This window comes from Neoarthrinium moseri (genome assembly GCF_022829205.1).
Source record: "Neoarthrinium moseri strain CBS 164.80 chromosome Unknown scaffold18_Wmoseri_CBS_16480, whole genome shotgun sequence".
Lineage (NCBI taxonomy): Eukaryota > Fungi > Ascomycota > Sordariomycetes > Amphisphaeriales > Apiosporaceae > Neoarthrinium > Neoarthrinium moseri.
In genome coordinates this window covers 157,137-172,281 of record NW_026055132.1, presented here as the reverse complement: position 1 = coordinate 172,281, position 15,145 = coordinate 157,137, and the positions used below count along the sequence as shown (strand labels likewise).

At 55.1% G+C, this 15,145-nt stretch overlaps 6 protein-coding genes across 6 annotated transcripts; 2 read left to right on the top strand and 4 right to left on the bottom strand.

The window, feature by feature from the left end:
* Positions 1-126: 126 nt before the first annotated feature.
* JN550_005663 (uncharacterized protein) lies at positions 127-2,261 on the bottom strand (the record flags this gene model as incomplete). The annotated part of the gene is made up of 4 exons (XM_049317315.1): positions 127-1,070; positions 1,122-2,011; positions 2,082-2,184; positions 2,258-2,261. 4 exons carry the CDS (start codon positions 2,259-2,261, stop codon positions 127-129), a joined length of 1,941 nt encoding a protein of 646 aa, XP_049172285.1.
* A 356-nt stretch (positions 2,262-2,617) lies between these two features.
* JN550_005662 (uncharacterized protein) lies at positions 2,618-4,096 on the bottom strand (the record flags this gene model as incomplete). Its single annotated transcript, XM_049317313.1, has 6 exons — positions 2,618-3,157; positions 3,228-3,391; positions 3,453-3,589; positions 3,643-3,851; positions 3,904-3,976; positions 4,029-4,096. The coding sequence occupies 6 exons, from the start codon at positions 4,094-4,096 to the stop codon at positions 2,618-2,620; spliced, it is 1,191 nt and encodes a 396-aa protein (XP_049172284.1).
* A 3,178-nt stretch (positions 4,097-7,274) lies between these two features.
* On the top strand, positions 7,275-8,693 carry JN550_005661 (uncharacterized protein; the record flags this gene model as incomplete). Its single annotated transcript, XM_049317312.1, has 4 exons — positions 7,275-7,452; positions 7,511-8,178; positions 8,244-8,594; positions 8,652-8,693. The coding sequence occupies 4 exons, from the start codon at positions 7,275-7,277 to the stop codon at positions 8,691-8,693; spliced, it is 1,239 nt and encodes a 412-aa protein (XP_049172283.1).
* Positions 8,694-8,904: 211 nt separating this feature from the next.
* On the bottom strand, positions 8,905-9,917 carry JN550_005660 (uncharacterized protein; the record flags this gene model as incomplete). The annotated part of the gene is made up of 2 exons (XM_049317311.1): positions 8,905-9,618; positions 9,696-9,917. 2 exons carry the CDS (start codon positions 9,915-9,917, stop codon positions 8,905-8,907), a joined length of 936 nt encoding a protein of 311 aa, XP_049172282.1.
* Positions 9,918-10,759: 842 nt separating this feature from the next.
* Positions 10,760-12,848, top strand: JN550_005659 (uncharacterized protein; the record flags this gene model as incomplete). The annotated part of the gene is made up of 4 exons (XM_049317310.1): positions 10,760-11,006; positions 11,180-11,867; positions 11,946-12,571; positions 12,640-12,848. 4 exons carry the CDS (start codon positions 10,760-10,762, stop codon positions 12,846-12,848), a joined length of 1,770 nt encoding a protein of 589 aa, XP_049172281.1.
* A 390-nt stretch (positions 12,849-13,238) lies between these two features.
* Positions 13,239-14,339, bottom strand: JN550_005658 (uncharacterized protein; the record flags this gene model as incomplete). The annotated part of the gene is made up of 1 exon (XM_049317309.1): positions 13,239-14,339. One exon carries the CDS (start codon positions 14,337-14,339, stop codon positions 13,239-13,241), a length of 1,101 nt encoding a protein of 366 aa, XP_049172280.1.
* Between the last annotated feature and the right edge of the window lie 806 nt (positions 14,340-15,145).

Sequence of the window (15,145 nt, the reverse complement as noted above, 5' to 3'; positions counted from 1 at the left end):
CGCGATTCCGGCACGCCACGGGGTTAGATTCGCTAGCTCTGCAATTACAGTGCGTTTGACTTCATAGTGATGAATACCTGCATCTTGACGGCAATGAGCTGATTGGAGAAGCAACCTGTTGAATGTTTACCAAGACAAATTTGATGTCATGTCTAGTTCCAGGAACTGCTCAAAGTAGTCCCAGGAAGGGTCCTGAGCCAACCCTGTCAAGGCCTCTTCACCGTTCTCTGTTCCACCCCATAATGCTGCGTACGCAGTAGACTCATCTGCTTCCATAGGCCACGCCGACTGCGCACTAGAGGCCGCTGTTGACAGACCAACAGGAAGGCTGTTCGCAGTCCCAAATCGGTATATCATGGCGTCGACAAGGGAGATCACCCGTCTTGTGTCTTTATGCCTATTGGATTCTTGTTCGATACATAGGTCGCGAGCCCTCGTTAACAAGGCTAAGGTGGTATCGATATCGGTGATCGAGGCGGCGCTCTCATGACTTGTTGTGCAGACAACCAGACACAGTGCCATCATGCCAAAGAGGAAGTCGTGCCATGTAATACTGCTCAAGAACCATCTTTCTGTCTCGGCTTGGCCGCCCGGCTTGAACTCGTAATATGCGTCCACGAAATCTCGGACCAAACTCGATGATGCATCATAACATACCATGATGCTTTCTTTTCGCTGAAGTATGACATAGGGGCGGTGCAGAACACATAGGCATTTATAGTAGAGGAACGACACGCAAAGCCGTGTGACAATGAGATTTGCCGGATCCACGACAGAGTCTGACATAGGGCGCGGACGAAGGAATTCCGGCAAGACAGCATACTCAGCTCGCATTTCAGAGTCCAGTGCGGTGACTTCAGATTCGTTGGGTTGCGTGGATAACGTGTGCCGTAGAATCTTTTCGAAGACCACCATGAACTTATGCTTGGTGTTGTAGAATATCAAGTGAGAGCCCTCTAATTCAGGTCTAGACGGGGGTAGCTCAGTCGAAGTCTCATCAAAGTCGGAGTCTTGTAAAACCCGTGGGATTTTTGTGTCCCACGTTGGGAACTGGACGCCACTTGGAAGCCCTAAATGGAAAGATATCAATAGGTCGAGCTGCATACAAAACGACCACGTACGTCGTCGCATTTCTTTCTCAAAGGGCGAGATGCGCAAGGGTTCCGGGTCTCGGTGGTAGCCCATGCTGGTAGCAAGGCGAACAAGAAGGCCTAGTATTGCACCAATGTCAGATGACAGCGCAGTCGTTGTTAGACACTCTGCTTGGGCGAAGAGCAAGAGTGACTCTATAGCGAATCGCCTTGGGCGGAAATACTGTCCGATGGCAAGGCAATGCGCAGCCGCGACGGAGAATCGAATTTTCTCAACTTCCTCCGTCGTGCTGGGCCGTAATGTGCTGGCTGCGATATGGCAGACTGAGAACAGTATTGATATCCACAAAGGCGGTGCGTGCAATGGATTTTCCCAAAACTGCTGATAGAATCTACGGAATTGAGTTGCATGGATGAAGGGGGCTGCTACAGCCTGAGCTCGGAAGTAGGCAGAGACCATTCGGTCCACCTCGGTCCGTTGGGGCAAGAATCGGGCCAGAACATGTTCCAGAGGTAATGATGGCGTAGATCCGAAGATTATATCGACGCCGGCCCCGTCAAGGCCCTCGGTTGATAAATCGTCTGTGTGGTCATCTTCTATGGGTAGAGTCATTCTCAATTCCTGGATGTCTTCAAGCATGGCTGACCAATGAGTTGAGCCACTGTAGACGAAATCATTGGTCATGTTTGTGCCATCCTGCGGGCTTGGCTGGTAGGTCTGCGGAGGAGCTGGCGGAGAGCCGGCTGATGTTCCAGGTGGACGGCTGGCGTGGCCAAGCGGCTGGGACGCAAGACTTTGCACGAGTTGCTCAAGGTGACGAAGCCGCGCTTGAGTCTCGGCACTCTGTTCCTGCCTTATCCCTGGGCCTCCTGCGAATTTCTGATAATTGCATGATGCCCCTTCTCCTCGGCGAACGCAGCTTGCACATGGTATAGCACGATCACAGCGTAGCTTTCGCCGCCGGCATTCTTGGCATGCCAACCTCTCACGGTTTCTGGTAATGAGACGCGTTGAGTGCGGGCTCATTGTCAAGGTGGAATGCTCGCAAGGAGCCCTGCAACGTCAAACAGGATGGCAGAGGTCCTTCAAACACTAGAGTGGTAGTATATGCTAGCATACAGTAATGAAATGAGTTACTCCACTGGACAGATGCGCAGAGACATACACATGAGAATCCAAGACGTCAGTGTAGTGTCGGGAAGAGCTCGGGTAACTAATTGTTGCAATTACCCCTGGTGTCAAACTAGCGCCATGTCTTTACTATCACCCTAGATTGGTTTCTTATAGTTCGGCGTAATCCAGAACCCGCGCTGCAAGATTGAGCCAAGTCTCCTGGCATTCGCTAGAGTTTGCAATATAGATTGCTCTCGCCAAATTCGTCGCAGCACGAAGTTCATGGTTGCCGCATAGTGGACAACAGGGTTGACACCGACTACTTCCGTATTGAGCAAGCAATGGTATGTATGATAGCGTGGGCTTTCTTCTAACTCTTTCTATGGATTACAGTATGGGTAACATTGGACCCCTAGATTCCGCGACCGACAGTAGTAGTAACACCAAAGTCCCCTTCCCCAGAGGTGTTATCATCCTGAGATCGAGCGCGGGTGGGCGGATGGCCGTTGCCATTCGACGTAAACGAAACTCCGTTGGGGATTATGCCTGGCGGTGTTGATCGCCCCTCTTTCGCGTCCACCTCTTCCGAAGTTACTGTGACCTCGTTTTGCTGATAGATCTTCAACGGTATGCCAAATGGATCATTGATCTGCTCCTGGCTTTCAGATGCGTCCAGATCTCCTAGACCCATCGGTCTGTTTCTCTTCTCTCCTCCCGTGCGGCTCGTGAGGTTGCCGTAGGCAGATCGGAATCGTGAGTTCGCTGCCGGCGTGTTTCCTGTGGACTTGCCATTGAAGGATCGGAGGTTGAATGCACGTTGTAGCAACGTCCAGGTAAAGGGAAGATTTGCGACAATGATCGCTGTAGATGCTTCACGGATATACCAGTAAATCCATTCCGAGCCGTATGGGTCTCCAAAAGTGTAAGCCTTGTTGAGTATAGCCGAAATAATCTGATGTATGAGCGTGATTAGCCCGGCATTCGCGGAGTGAACGATAGTGAGAAGTGGTGCTTTGGCTTACCGTGAAGACACCAAGGGCAAATACGCCGACGAGAACTGCTTTTCTCTTCAGTGGCAATTGGGCTTTCAGGAAGATCGGCATAGGAAGCGCGATGATCATGATGTCGGACGTGATGTTGACGAAGGCATTGGTAATCATATGATTCCTCTCCCATGAACATTGTACTGGGAACTTGTCAGCTAATTGTCTTGAAGAGTGCCTTGGATATAATTGAAGGGGTCATACTGTCATTCGCAGGCACCAACCAGTAATGCCAGAATGGACGACACCAGACTGCAAAGTACAGAATTTCCATGACAACAAAACTGATAACTACGTATCCCGCAACCAGTTTCACTACCAGGTTCTGCCTGAGACTCGTTCTGAGGCAACGTTAGCTTTGCGAGACACTTCAAGGCGCAGTAGCAACACTAACGTGAGCTTGCTGTACATAATGAGCAAGCAAGCCTTCACGGACCAGATCAGAGCCATCTGGAATTGTTCCACAACTACGACCATCTTCGCTCCGAATTCTCGTGTCGCATACTCTTCAGGTGTGAAGGTCATTCCCTCCGGGTGCTCGATGAGGTTCGTCGGCGTGTAAGAGAGGACTCGGACGCCGACTGTCAGGACAGTATGGCAGACCTATACGAAATCAGCGACCGTCCTGGTTACGCGATGCCTCGGATTGGCTTACCACAGTGAATAACATGATGTAGTCGTCCACCTTCAACTTGGTGATGGATCCGTATAGCAGTGTCCTCGACACCCTAACGACACATCAGTTCGGGACCAGAAACTCGTATTGAGGACTAAACTCACAGCCGGGCAACAACCACGACGATGACCAGGGCATACCACGCCCACAGCTCTACCTCGAGAGCCGACATGGCTGTCGTAAAGCAATGCTTCAGGCTATGAGGGAACTAAGGTCATTGGGGTACAACGCACAAACGAGAAAAAAGTACGTCAAGCCAACGGGAGATCTGCACGCGGACGCTGCCAAACCTATATGGATTTCAACGACTTGGGACCGAAAGATCCCAGGTCGGGCCAGTAGGCTAGCCTGCGTACCAGCCGAGACATCCAGCCCTGCATGGTGCTCTGGATTGGCCCATCAAAGTAGTCTATCACGATAGCAAAGCGGAGCGTATAGTGGGTAGTCTGGGGCTTCGCAAGTGTTTCGATGGGACGATCTGCTCGACAGGCAATCCTGCATTGTCGTCACGCCACAGGGCAGTGTGGAGTCAAAGCACATTTCCTCCTTGGTCCTCTTGTTGCGAGATGGGCAGAAGCTTTACTAGTCGGGCATGTCGGCCGTCTGCTTGGCGTACCCCCATCCACAGTCACTAGCGAGTCAATGGCCTTGCGGCAGGCAACAACGGGCCTCTTGCTTGCCTTGAGCGTCTTGTTCCGACGATTCAGCACTAGACATGGGGTCATACGCGCTCCATTCGCTAAGGAGTAACCGAATACCTGCCCCTTTTCTGCTCATCGGTCCGGTGCTTGGTGATATCCATGGCCTAAAAAGGGTGATTAGCCCGCTGGTGGTGTGCTAAGGTGCTAGATCCGAGCCTAATTGGAGCGAACTCCAGTTGACCCTCAGAGGGCCCTCTCTGAGGGTAGCTGGGCAGAGCGATGTTCGGCACCGTAGCCCTCAGCTCTCATAGCGTCTAGTGCAGTAGTTTCTTCGGATGAAAAGCCACAGTGCTGGGTAAGCCAGTCTATCGACGCCTGATCGTGATATTCGATCTCCCTCAGATACCGTCCCAAGCCTCCCCCACATCAATCAGAGACGATAGCTCACATTATTCCTCACTCGGAAACTTGATGCGACAAGCCTTGAATGAGTTGCGAGTGCTGCCGAGTAAACCGAGACAGTGTAGTTTGAGAAGGGCAGTTTCGAAAATAACCTTATCTCGGAACTGAGCCGTGAAACCCAAGGCGCTGGTCCAATGCTACGGTGCACGGGTGCATATCACAGATCGGGTTTCCGAGGGTTGCGTCCGCATAGTCTGTGGGCGCACGCTTTGGCTTGATACTACCCATGAGTCTAGGTCTTTGTTTCCTATAAAGGATATATGCGATATTGATATTGAAATCATGAGACACTTCTTGAGTCTAGAACAGCCTTTCAGGGGTAAGATATATGCTAGAAGTGCGCCACAAAGCTGTTTGCCTCTATCCGACCGGTGGGATAAAGCTTCCAAGGGGCCAGCCAGGTGTCTTGCGATAAGCTGGCGTGGGAATCATGGTGTCCCCGGCTTGACCTGGGGGCCCCTTGTGAGGCTCCAGACTTTTGGAAAGCGACATGGGAGGCCCAATACTGCAAACATGTCATTTAGTCATGAGTATTTCTCATAGCCCTAAAAGTGGCCAACCTCACGAAGAGACCCTTGACAGCTTGGCACCTCCACGACTTAGTGTGCAGTACGGAGTACTGCGGCAGACCCGCACAACCAGACCCCCACCCAATCTAGCTTTGCTCCATATGTCGTGTCTCTTGGACGCAAGTGACAAGCTGAGTCTTGCTCAATGGGAAAAACCGGGCATAATTGGGCCTTCTTGATTACGCGTCGACTACAGTCAATACGTCGGCTTCTGTCCAACAAGGGCCAACGAGGGAGCAGTCTTGGGTCTACGGAGAATCGTCGGTGCGGATAAGAAGATGTATGTGAGGTCGTTCAATCGTTGCCAGGGTCACTAAAGCCTCGGCCAGGTACTGCATGTTGGCTGAAGTCAAAAAGCACGTGGCACAGCTTCTGGAAACATTTTTAGAGTTCGTTGGCGAGGAAAATCCTCCGTGCATGGAAATCTTCGAGAAACGGGGATGACAATTCGCTCACATTCTCAGTCTGAAACGCTCAGGGATGAGTCCCATCGTTGTGATTTAATCCTGCTTTAGTTGCAACTTTTGACAACTACCGGCTGGTCGCTAATTTGACTTTCGGATGGCAGCGCCAATTCGGCCCTTCGCATATGCGTCCCAATGAGTAGCTGTCAACGGGTTTTACGACGAAGATCAACACGCATAATACGCCACAGCGGTGCGATTGAGCCCCAACAGGGATCACTCAATTAAGTTCACTTTCCATCACACAGTCACGGCAAACTTTGCGTTGATAGGTCTGCACAGGTATTTCTATGAGTGAAAAGTGAGATGTCGATGCAAAGCAAAAGATGCCGACCCAACATGATGCTGTGCCACTTCAAACGTCTCCCAGTTTTTCCTCACCTTGGTCCTAAACACCGCGACTCTCTCGTGGAAGTCCAGTCTCGATGGTGTAATTAGTCACGGGCTGGTATCGACGCAGGCAGAATGCCCCGAGACAGTGAAGCGTCGAGTTCCTCCGCTGGTAACCCAAGTCACGTTTGAAGCTCCATTGGACTGCCTTGCCGATGGCATTCCGCAGGTTTCGCGATCACCGTCAAACTGGAATCCAAATGACCTTAGCACAATCGAAGTTAGAAAGGGTATCGAAAACAGACGTGCGTTTTCTAAAGTACAGTTCGTTGGGGACATTAGTGTCATGCACCCACACGGACGTCTGAACTCCGGCTGACACGGCGAACACTGGATAACCCGGCGGCCGTGTGGCACGGTAAGCTGACGCCAGCTCATTGTCTACCACGTACGTGCCTGTCAAAGACAAGACACAATCTTCAGCAAACAGCTGCCCTTGACGAGCAGCGCGCACAATGTAATGAACAGGGTGAATCCTAGGTCGCGCCAGCCTCAGCTCGTGATGGCTCGATGACAAATGCGGTAGAATCAGGTGTCGCTCACCGGGGTACGGAGCCTGCCCCGTGCGCCAAACCTCGGCAGAACTCCAAGCCGTACGGAGCCAGTTTCATCCCGCAATCCCGTGATTCGGTCGCGATGCGTATCGATTAGAAAATGCCAGTGGGTTTGATAGAGAAAAAAGTCTCCGATTGCCATTCCCGTCGCAAACTCGGGGCTTGTTTCAAATAGGGAGCGTGTGAACCGGTGGAAACTCGTGGGCCTGGTATCTGTCTTTACAATAATCTCTAAGTCACTGTATCTTGGGTAACAGAGTGAAATCAAACATGGCAGATTTGCAAGTGGCACAGCCCCTGACCTTGAAATGTGGCCTTACACTGCCGAATCGCCTGGCGAAGGCGGCCATGGCAGAGGGTCTTGCCGATAAGAGAGGCCTTCCTGGTCAAAAGATGCGCGCTGTGTACTCGGCATGGGCCAAGGGCGGCTGGGGCATGGTCCTTACAGGTGAGTGCAGGGTCTAGCTCCTGTGAGGAGACGAGGCAACTAAGAGAGCGCGTTCTAGGAAATGTGCAGGTGAACCAGAAGTACCTTGGTGGTCCGGGCGATCCCGCGCTGAATAAAACCATGGAGTACGCAGAGCTGCTGGAAGTATGGAAGGCATGGGCCAGCGACTGCAACGCCCATGGCACGCCGACTATTGTTCAGATCAACCATCCGGGGCGACAGTCACCCTTAGGTGCCGGGACCCGTGGTTTCTTCGAGAAGAACCTTGCGCCGAGTGCCATCCCCCTCGATTTCGGCAAGGGTCTAATACCTCGTCTCATTAACTCAATCGCCTTTGGCACCCCTAGAGCGATGACCAAGGCCGAGATTGAAGAGGTCGTGCAGAACTTTGCCGAGACGGCACGCCTGTCAGCCGAAGCAGGTTTTGCCGGTGTCGAGATTCATGCTGCCCACGGATATCTTCTGGCCCAGTTCCTGTCGGAGAAGTCCAATCAACGGACCGATGAGTATGGCGGCTCGCCGGCAGCACGCGCCAAGATCATACTTGATATCATCCCGGCTATCCGCGCTGTGGTCCCCAAGAACTTTTGTGTCGGCATCAAACTCAACTCGGTAGATCACCAGTCGCCGCAGGAGTTCAGCGCCTGCAGAGAACAGATCCAACTCATCGCTGCCGCCGGCGTAGACTTCATTGAGGTCAGCGGAGGATCATATGAGGACCCGCTAGTAAGTCTATTCTCAAAGCCTACATACAAACTTACAGACATGAGCCAGCTGACCCGGACCCCTAGATGAGCTCCGGCCTGCAGCAAGATGAGAAGCCGAAGTCTTCGCGCACATTGGCCCGCGAAGCATTCTTCATCGAGTTCGCAGCGACAATCCGCAAGGACCTCCCAGATGTTCCGTTGATGGTCACGGGAGGTTTCCGCACCCGAAAAGGCGCGGAGGCTGCTCTTCAAGACGAAGGTTGCGACCTTATCGGAGTGGGACGGCCGGCTTGCGTGGAGCCCGCCCTGCCGAATAAGCTGATACTGAACCCTAAGATTGCGGACGACGATGCTGTTTTCCAGGTGAAGAAGATCCAGCCACCGTGGCTTCTGACCAAGATTGGCTTCAAGGCGATTGGAGCTGCTGCTGATAGTGTAAGCTCGCCCCTATACTCTCAACTGCTGAACTCGCTTAACTCACGTGATTCTTAGGCATTCTACGCAAAGAAGCTCCAGAGCATTGCCCAGAGCTAAAGCACGATTCTGGATGTAGGATAGAAGGAATAGATTGCCCGCTGCTTATATGCACCATTACCTCTGAGCGGGCGAGGACAAGAGGCAAAACCTGAAGACGCCTCATAGAGTTATATATACCAAACGTCGTACACCAGTGTTATGCTGTGCTACATGTACCTAATACAGATATTATACCTTGAAATGATGGGCTCTCTCGCCTCGTGGTCGCTTATGCCCGATACACGCCGAATCGTATTCTGTTCAGACCTTCAAACTCAAAGTTGACGTCCGCGCTCTTCGTCACCGCATCGCCGGATTCGGGGATGACATCCACTTCCGTCCTCCATCTGGTTCCGGTCTGTTGTCCAACCTCGTTCCACATCTTTTGCCACGACGCCGCGTTGTGGAGATACCTCGTGTAGCCCTTCGGCCCCTGCTGGTAACCCGGGTCTTCGCACCCGACCTGGCGCCCAAAGATGAAGGCATTCTTGTCGCCGGGCTTGAGAAAGCGCACGAGGCGCGTGGCCGCCGCGACCTGGTCGTCCCACGTGAAGAGGTGGAAGAAGCTCGCGGCGTGGATGATGGTCATCTTGCCGTCGAGCAGCCGCAGCGGGTCCTTGGGGTCGTCGTCGTGGTCCAGCACATCGCCGGCGACAAACATGGACCGCAGCCGGCCCTTGTCGCGGAACATCTCGTAGCCCATCTCGAGGAAGCGCGGCTCCAGGTCCGTGCCGAAGAGGCGGCTGGAGTCGACGCCGTCGACCACCATCTTGCGCAGCATCTGCCCGACGCAGCACCCGACGTCGAGCAGCGCGTCCTTGGTGCATCTCCTCGTCAGACGCTTGAGCGCATCCTGATACCTGGGGTCTGCGGCAAAGTCAAGCTGCAGAAACCTGAACTTGCCGATGCAGCCGTAGGGTTTGATGTTCCACAGGTTTTGGCGCTAGGGACACAATCAGCGCCGGCGGTCGAAAACAAAAATTACACGGCATCGGGGCACATGAGCGCCGGTCCACTCACCACGGCCAGAATGTGCTTCTCTACCTCCTCGGGCGGGACGCCGCTGTACCTCTCCAGCAGGCGGCGGATCGGGTCGATGTCGGCGGGTAGGTCCCAGTACAGCTGGGGCCTCAGTTCCGTGATGTCATAACTGAGCTTCTCGGAAGGGCCCATGGTCGCAGCTCTGCCCGGAGCAAGTTGCTTGACGGTGCTTTCCAGCGAACCCTGTGCCCCATGGACCATGAAAACGGCCACCGACACGGTTGACTAATATGGGCGTCGCGGTGCTGCTTGGTGATGTGGTAAGCAACATCCGCCCGACGACAAAGTCATGCCATTCCGGAACACAGCCGGCGGCGGAATTAGCGCCCGCTGGAGCTTAATTGTACGGCGTCCAGGGGGTGAGGGCCTAGGGTCACGAGACCCTGAGCTCGCTTATTCGAGTTGATGCCGCCCGAATGCTCGCGAATTGGATGCGGCCGGGTATATTGCGTTCCCCTGAGCGTTGAATTCTCCAAGTCCAGATATGTATATCTCTATAAGTCGGGAGCAGTGCGCCACGACAGCGATTTCCCGCCCTCAGATCAGCAAGCCACCAACGGCTAGGGCTGATTACCTACCTATAGGTACCACCTGCCTGCGCAGTCTAGCCACGGGTAGCTTGGTGCTAGTGAGCCACCGCCGTCGCCAGCCTGGCCCCCCTGCCCTACCGATTCCTTCCCCGCATGAGCTCAAGTCCGCCTAGTGTCCCGCCCAGACGTGAGACTCGCCGAGCGCCTCTGCGCCCCCCGGATTTTATGTTCAGCTTATTGGCGGAATGGACTGGTAGAAGGACCAATACAGCGGAAGGATCGATATGCCTGTACGTCTATCGGCCCTACCAACCCCGTGGGACGGGAAGCCGGTTCGTTCGTCCATCACGGGCGCTGGAAGTCGCACAAGGGGACTATAGTCCTTGGGGATCCGTGCTTATGAGCACGTTATATAATGGCTGTGGCCATTCCCCTTTAAACTCAACACTCCTCCACAGCCACTGTCTGTGTGATCCTAGTTCTGTATAGAGTTGCAGCGTTGGTATAGACATCATGCGTGGACTCAATCGAAATGTTGTCTACTTCATCCTTCCCTTAGGTCTTGCCCAAGGCCAGGAGAGCTATGACTACATCATAGCCGGCGGGGGCACCAGCGGCCTTGTGGTCGCAAACCGGCTGTCCGCCGACCCGTCTATCCGCGTGCTTGTCATCGAGGCCGGCCGTGACGAGCGAACGAACCCCAACGTGACCTCAGTCTCGGGTTTCTTGTCGGCGTTCAACACCTCAATCGATTGGGCCTGTCGGTACTCCCTACATTTCATATATGCTGTTGTTCTCGCTATACCTCAGATGGTTCTAGTTTGAGCCAAGTGCTATCTCAACTAGACTTTTGATGTATCCACCACAGGCGACGGCGACTGGATTCTGCAAAAGGAGATTGGAACACAGAAGGCTAACTTACCTTCTTCACAGACAATGTCGTGCCGCAGCAAAGCCTCTACGGCCGCGACATGCAGTACCACTCTGGGCGGGCGCTCGGTGGGACCAGCACCATCAACGGCATGACATTCCTACGCGGCGACGCGCCCGAGGTCGATGCCTGGGAGGCGCTGGGGAATCCGGGCTGGAACTGGGACGCCCTCTGGCCGCACTACACGGGCGTGGAGAATTTCACGGTCCCGACGGCGGCCCAGATCGCGGCTGGTGTCTCGTGGACGCCAGAGTTTCACGGGGAGCAGGGCGAGTTAACCACCGGTTGTCCCTATTCGCTGCTGAACGGGAGCTTCCACGAGGCGTGGGGAGCCACCTGGGCGAACTGGGGGCTTCCGCACAACGAGGATATGAATGGGGGTGACATTAGGGGCTACAGCGTCTGGCCGTCTACACTAGACCGTGATGCCAATGTGCGCGAGGATGCGGCGAGGGCATTCCTCCATCCGGTAGAGGCAAGACCCAACCTGAAGGTCATTCAGGGGACCGTGCGACGAGTACTTTGGAAGAAAGGGGCGAGCGGCTGTGAAGCTATAGAAGCCGAAGGTGTCGAATACCTGTCGGCGAGTGGGGAGACTCTCACGTTGAGCGCCAACAAGGAGGTCATCCTCTCAGCAGGGTCATTGCGCTCACCCCTGATACTTGAACTCTCGGGAGTAGGCCATCCGAGGTAAGTGAACCGTCTTCAGGACGCAAACCAAGACGAAAAATAGGAAATTCGAATGGAGAACGAAACTGACTCCAACAGCTACCTCAAAAAGCTAGGGATCGAGACGAAAGTCGACCTGCCGGGGGTCGGCGAGAACATGATTGAACAGCCTCTGGGCGCCATCGGCTACAGCGCCAACCTCACCCTTCCTGCCGGCGCCGCCACTCCATTCGGGGCCTTCATCAACGCACAGGACATGTTTGGCGATGAGACGGCGTCGCTCGCCGCCTCCACCAAGGCGAGCCTAGCCGACTGGGCCGCGCAGATCTCGGCGGCGAACGGCGGCGTCGTCGGTGCGGCGGCGTTGGAAAAGGTGTTTGCCGTGCAGCACGACCTGATCTTCGGCAAGAACGTAACCATCGGAGAGATCCTGACATATCTCAGCGAAGGGGCCATCGGCAACGTCGGATGGCCCCTCCTCCCGTTCTCCAGGGGCAGCGTGCACCTCAAGTCAACAGAGGCCATCGACGACCCGGTCATCGACCCCAAGTACCTGCTGGCCGACTTCGATGTCAAGATGATGACCGGTCTCGGACGCGTGGCCCGGTCCTTCTTCGGCCAGAAGCCTATGAGCGACATTGTGATCGAGTTCATCTCGCCGGGCGACGCGATCCTGCCCCCAGATGCTTCTGATGCCCAGTGGGAGGCGGCACTCCGGGCCTCCGGTAAGTGAATAATAGCATAGACGGCTTTGGCCGATGCGCGCGATAAGTGAGCTGACAAACATTTGCAGCCGGGCCAAACCACCACGCTTTAGGGACGGCGGCCATGATGTCGCGAGAACTCGGTGGCGTGGTCGATCCCAAGTTGAAGGTCTACGGCACGAGCAACGTGCGAGTTGTCGACGCGTCGGTGATTCCCCTGCAGATCAGCGGACATCTGACGGCCACGCTGTACGCGTTGGCGGACAGGGCATCGGGTATCATCCTGGGAACGGTGTGAAGGGGATAGTAGATAGTATTACAGTCAAACGTAATCTTTAATGAATGCTACCCATGCGGTACGCCATAATGTGCTGCCATTCGGTCGGCTTCGTTCTAGTGGTATCACTCGCCCAAACATAACCCTGTCCTGTAACTTACAAATGTACAATCGCATCCAAATGACCTGGCCTTCGCTTGCAAAACCCTTGACTCCAAACAGTCAAGATTCCTTGATACTAGGCACACCATTGGCGCTCACCATGCTTTGGCTGACGCACACCAGAGTCCATATAGACTGGAAACACCATGCAGCCCAAACGACGACTGACTTGGCCAACCACACCGCCCACACAATTAATTCCATCCAGAGCAAAAAGATGCGCATGAGAAGCCCAGCACTGTAGTGCAGTCATCGAAGTCCCTTGATGCGCTTCTTCGCAATGTCGGTCTTGGTCTGGAGCCTGTCGACGTCGTTGTTCACCTGGTCCAGCATCTCTGTCTGCTCCTCGACCTCCCGGTTGATCTCGAGGGCGATTTCCTTCTGGCGCCGGAGGACCTTGGCCAGGCTCTCGACGTCCTCGTCCTGCTCCCGCATCATCTGCTGCTGGAGCTGTGCCACCCCCTGGTTGTCCAGCTCCCTCGTCCGCTCCGTCTCGGGCAGCGGCGCGCCGAGCACCCTGCCGCCCGCGCGGGGCCCGTTCCCTATTAATGCCGCCTTGTCGCTTGCCGAAGCCATGCCACTAGCAGCGCCGGCCCTGGCGACGGCGGCTATTGAGTTGCTCAACTTGTCCAGATCCTCGCGGTCGACCCTAGCGGCTGCGAGGAGGTCTTTCCGCCTTCGAAGTTCGCCGTCTCCGAGCCGCTTTCCTTCCTGCATGCCCCGCAGCCCCTGGGTGAGGGCTATCAGGAGGCCGCCGGCCTTGATGAGTGCCTTCTTGGCCGCCGCGCCAGCTTCCAGCGCCGCCGTGTTGTCGTTTGCCCCGTCTCGCCTTGCTAGGCACCTCCTTGCCTCCTGAAGGTCGCTCTTCATCTCCTTGTGTAGGTCGAGCCATGTGCCGGGGTCGAGGGCGGCCGCCGCATTGGCCGCATCCTTATTGGGGATTCCGAAGCCGGCGCCCGCGCGTACAGAGGCAGCGCTGTTACCGGCGCTGTTGATACCCGGCAGCTGCATGAACTGGCGCCAGGCTGAGGTGTCGCGCCAGCGGCGATCGGGCGACTCGGCTATCGAGCGGAGGTACGACTCCAGGCCTCTGCGTCGGTCCTCGGTGAGCTCGGGCGACTTCACCGTCGACTTGAACCATGACTTGCCCGGTAGCGGCGCGGGCGGCGGGCTGCCGACCAGCGACTGCAGGGTCTGATGTAGGTCTGCAAAGTCGGAGTATCGCTTCTGCACAACGAAGGTGCGTAGGGGTAGGCGCAGGGTGATGTTATAGAGGGTGTAGGGCTTGGAGCCGTCGGGCGGCGTGTGTAGTGACGTGGATGGGATGGATATCTCGGCGGGCGGCGCCATGGTTCAAGGTGGACTGTATATTTCACTGTCTGGTAGGTATGAATACTCTGCGGCGAAACGGCAAACGAGGCACGAAGGAAGGCAGGAGGCAGAGTCAATGGCAAAGGCTACAATCAGAAAATGGAATCCCCGGGCGACGAATGTTGACGGACAATGCTCACGAGAGCCCAACTTGAAGCCGTTGTTGTTGCTATGACGGAAGCAACGGCGGACTAACGTCGCTAGGCCGGTCATGCGACCACTCAGGCACCCGCCTGCGTTGGGGCTGTGGCCCAAGCTTCCAGTGGTCTTTAGGCACCTGAGTTAGGTTAGTTAGTTGACGTCTGATCGGGGGCGTCTACTGTGCATAGTGGAGGATCTCCAGGGCTGTCCATAGAGGCAACCTTGGAAGTGAGCACGTAAGTCCTTGCCCTTACCCAACTCTCCATGGAGGTGGTGGATTTGTATGCTTCCCAGAAGACATCCAATATATGTCAGAGTCGACACCAGTTTGATCCCTTCGAGAACAAAACCGCCGCCCAATGCCTACCCGGTGCGAGCAGCCTTATCCGATCGGAGCGACCCCGCTGGTCCCGTCAATGCTGCCCAGGGGCCCAGCTGTTGTCCAGATCTCAGCCTTGCTCGGCGCTACCTAGTCAGGTCCCCCATACAAACCGAACATGCTGTGAAACGAGGCGCAAAGCTTTTGACCTATTCATGTTATGTTCCTAGTCAAGGACTTTCTCCGTGATTCGTGTTCGCATCACGCTCTTGACGTTGTAACCATCCAAGACACCGCAGCCATGGAACTTGGAGATCACGGGACT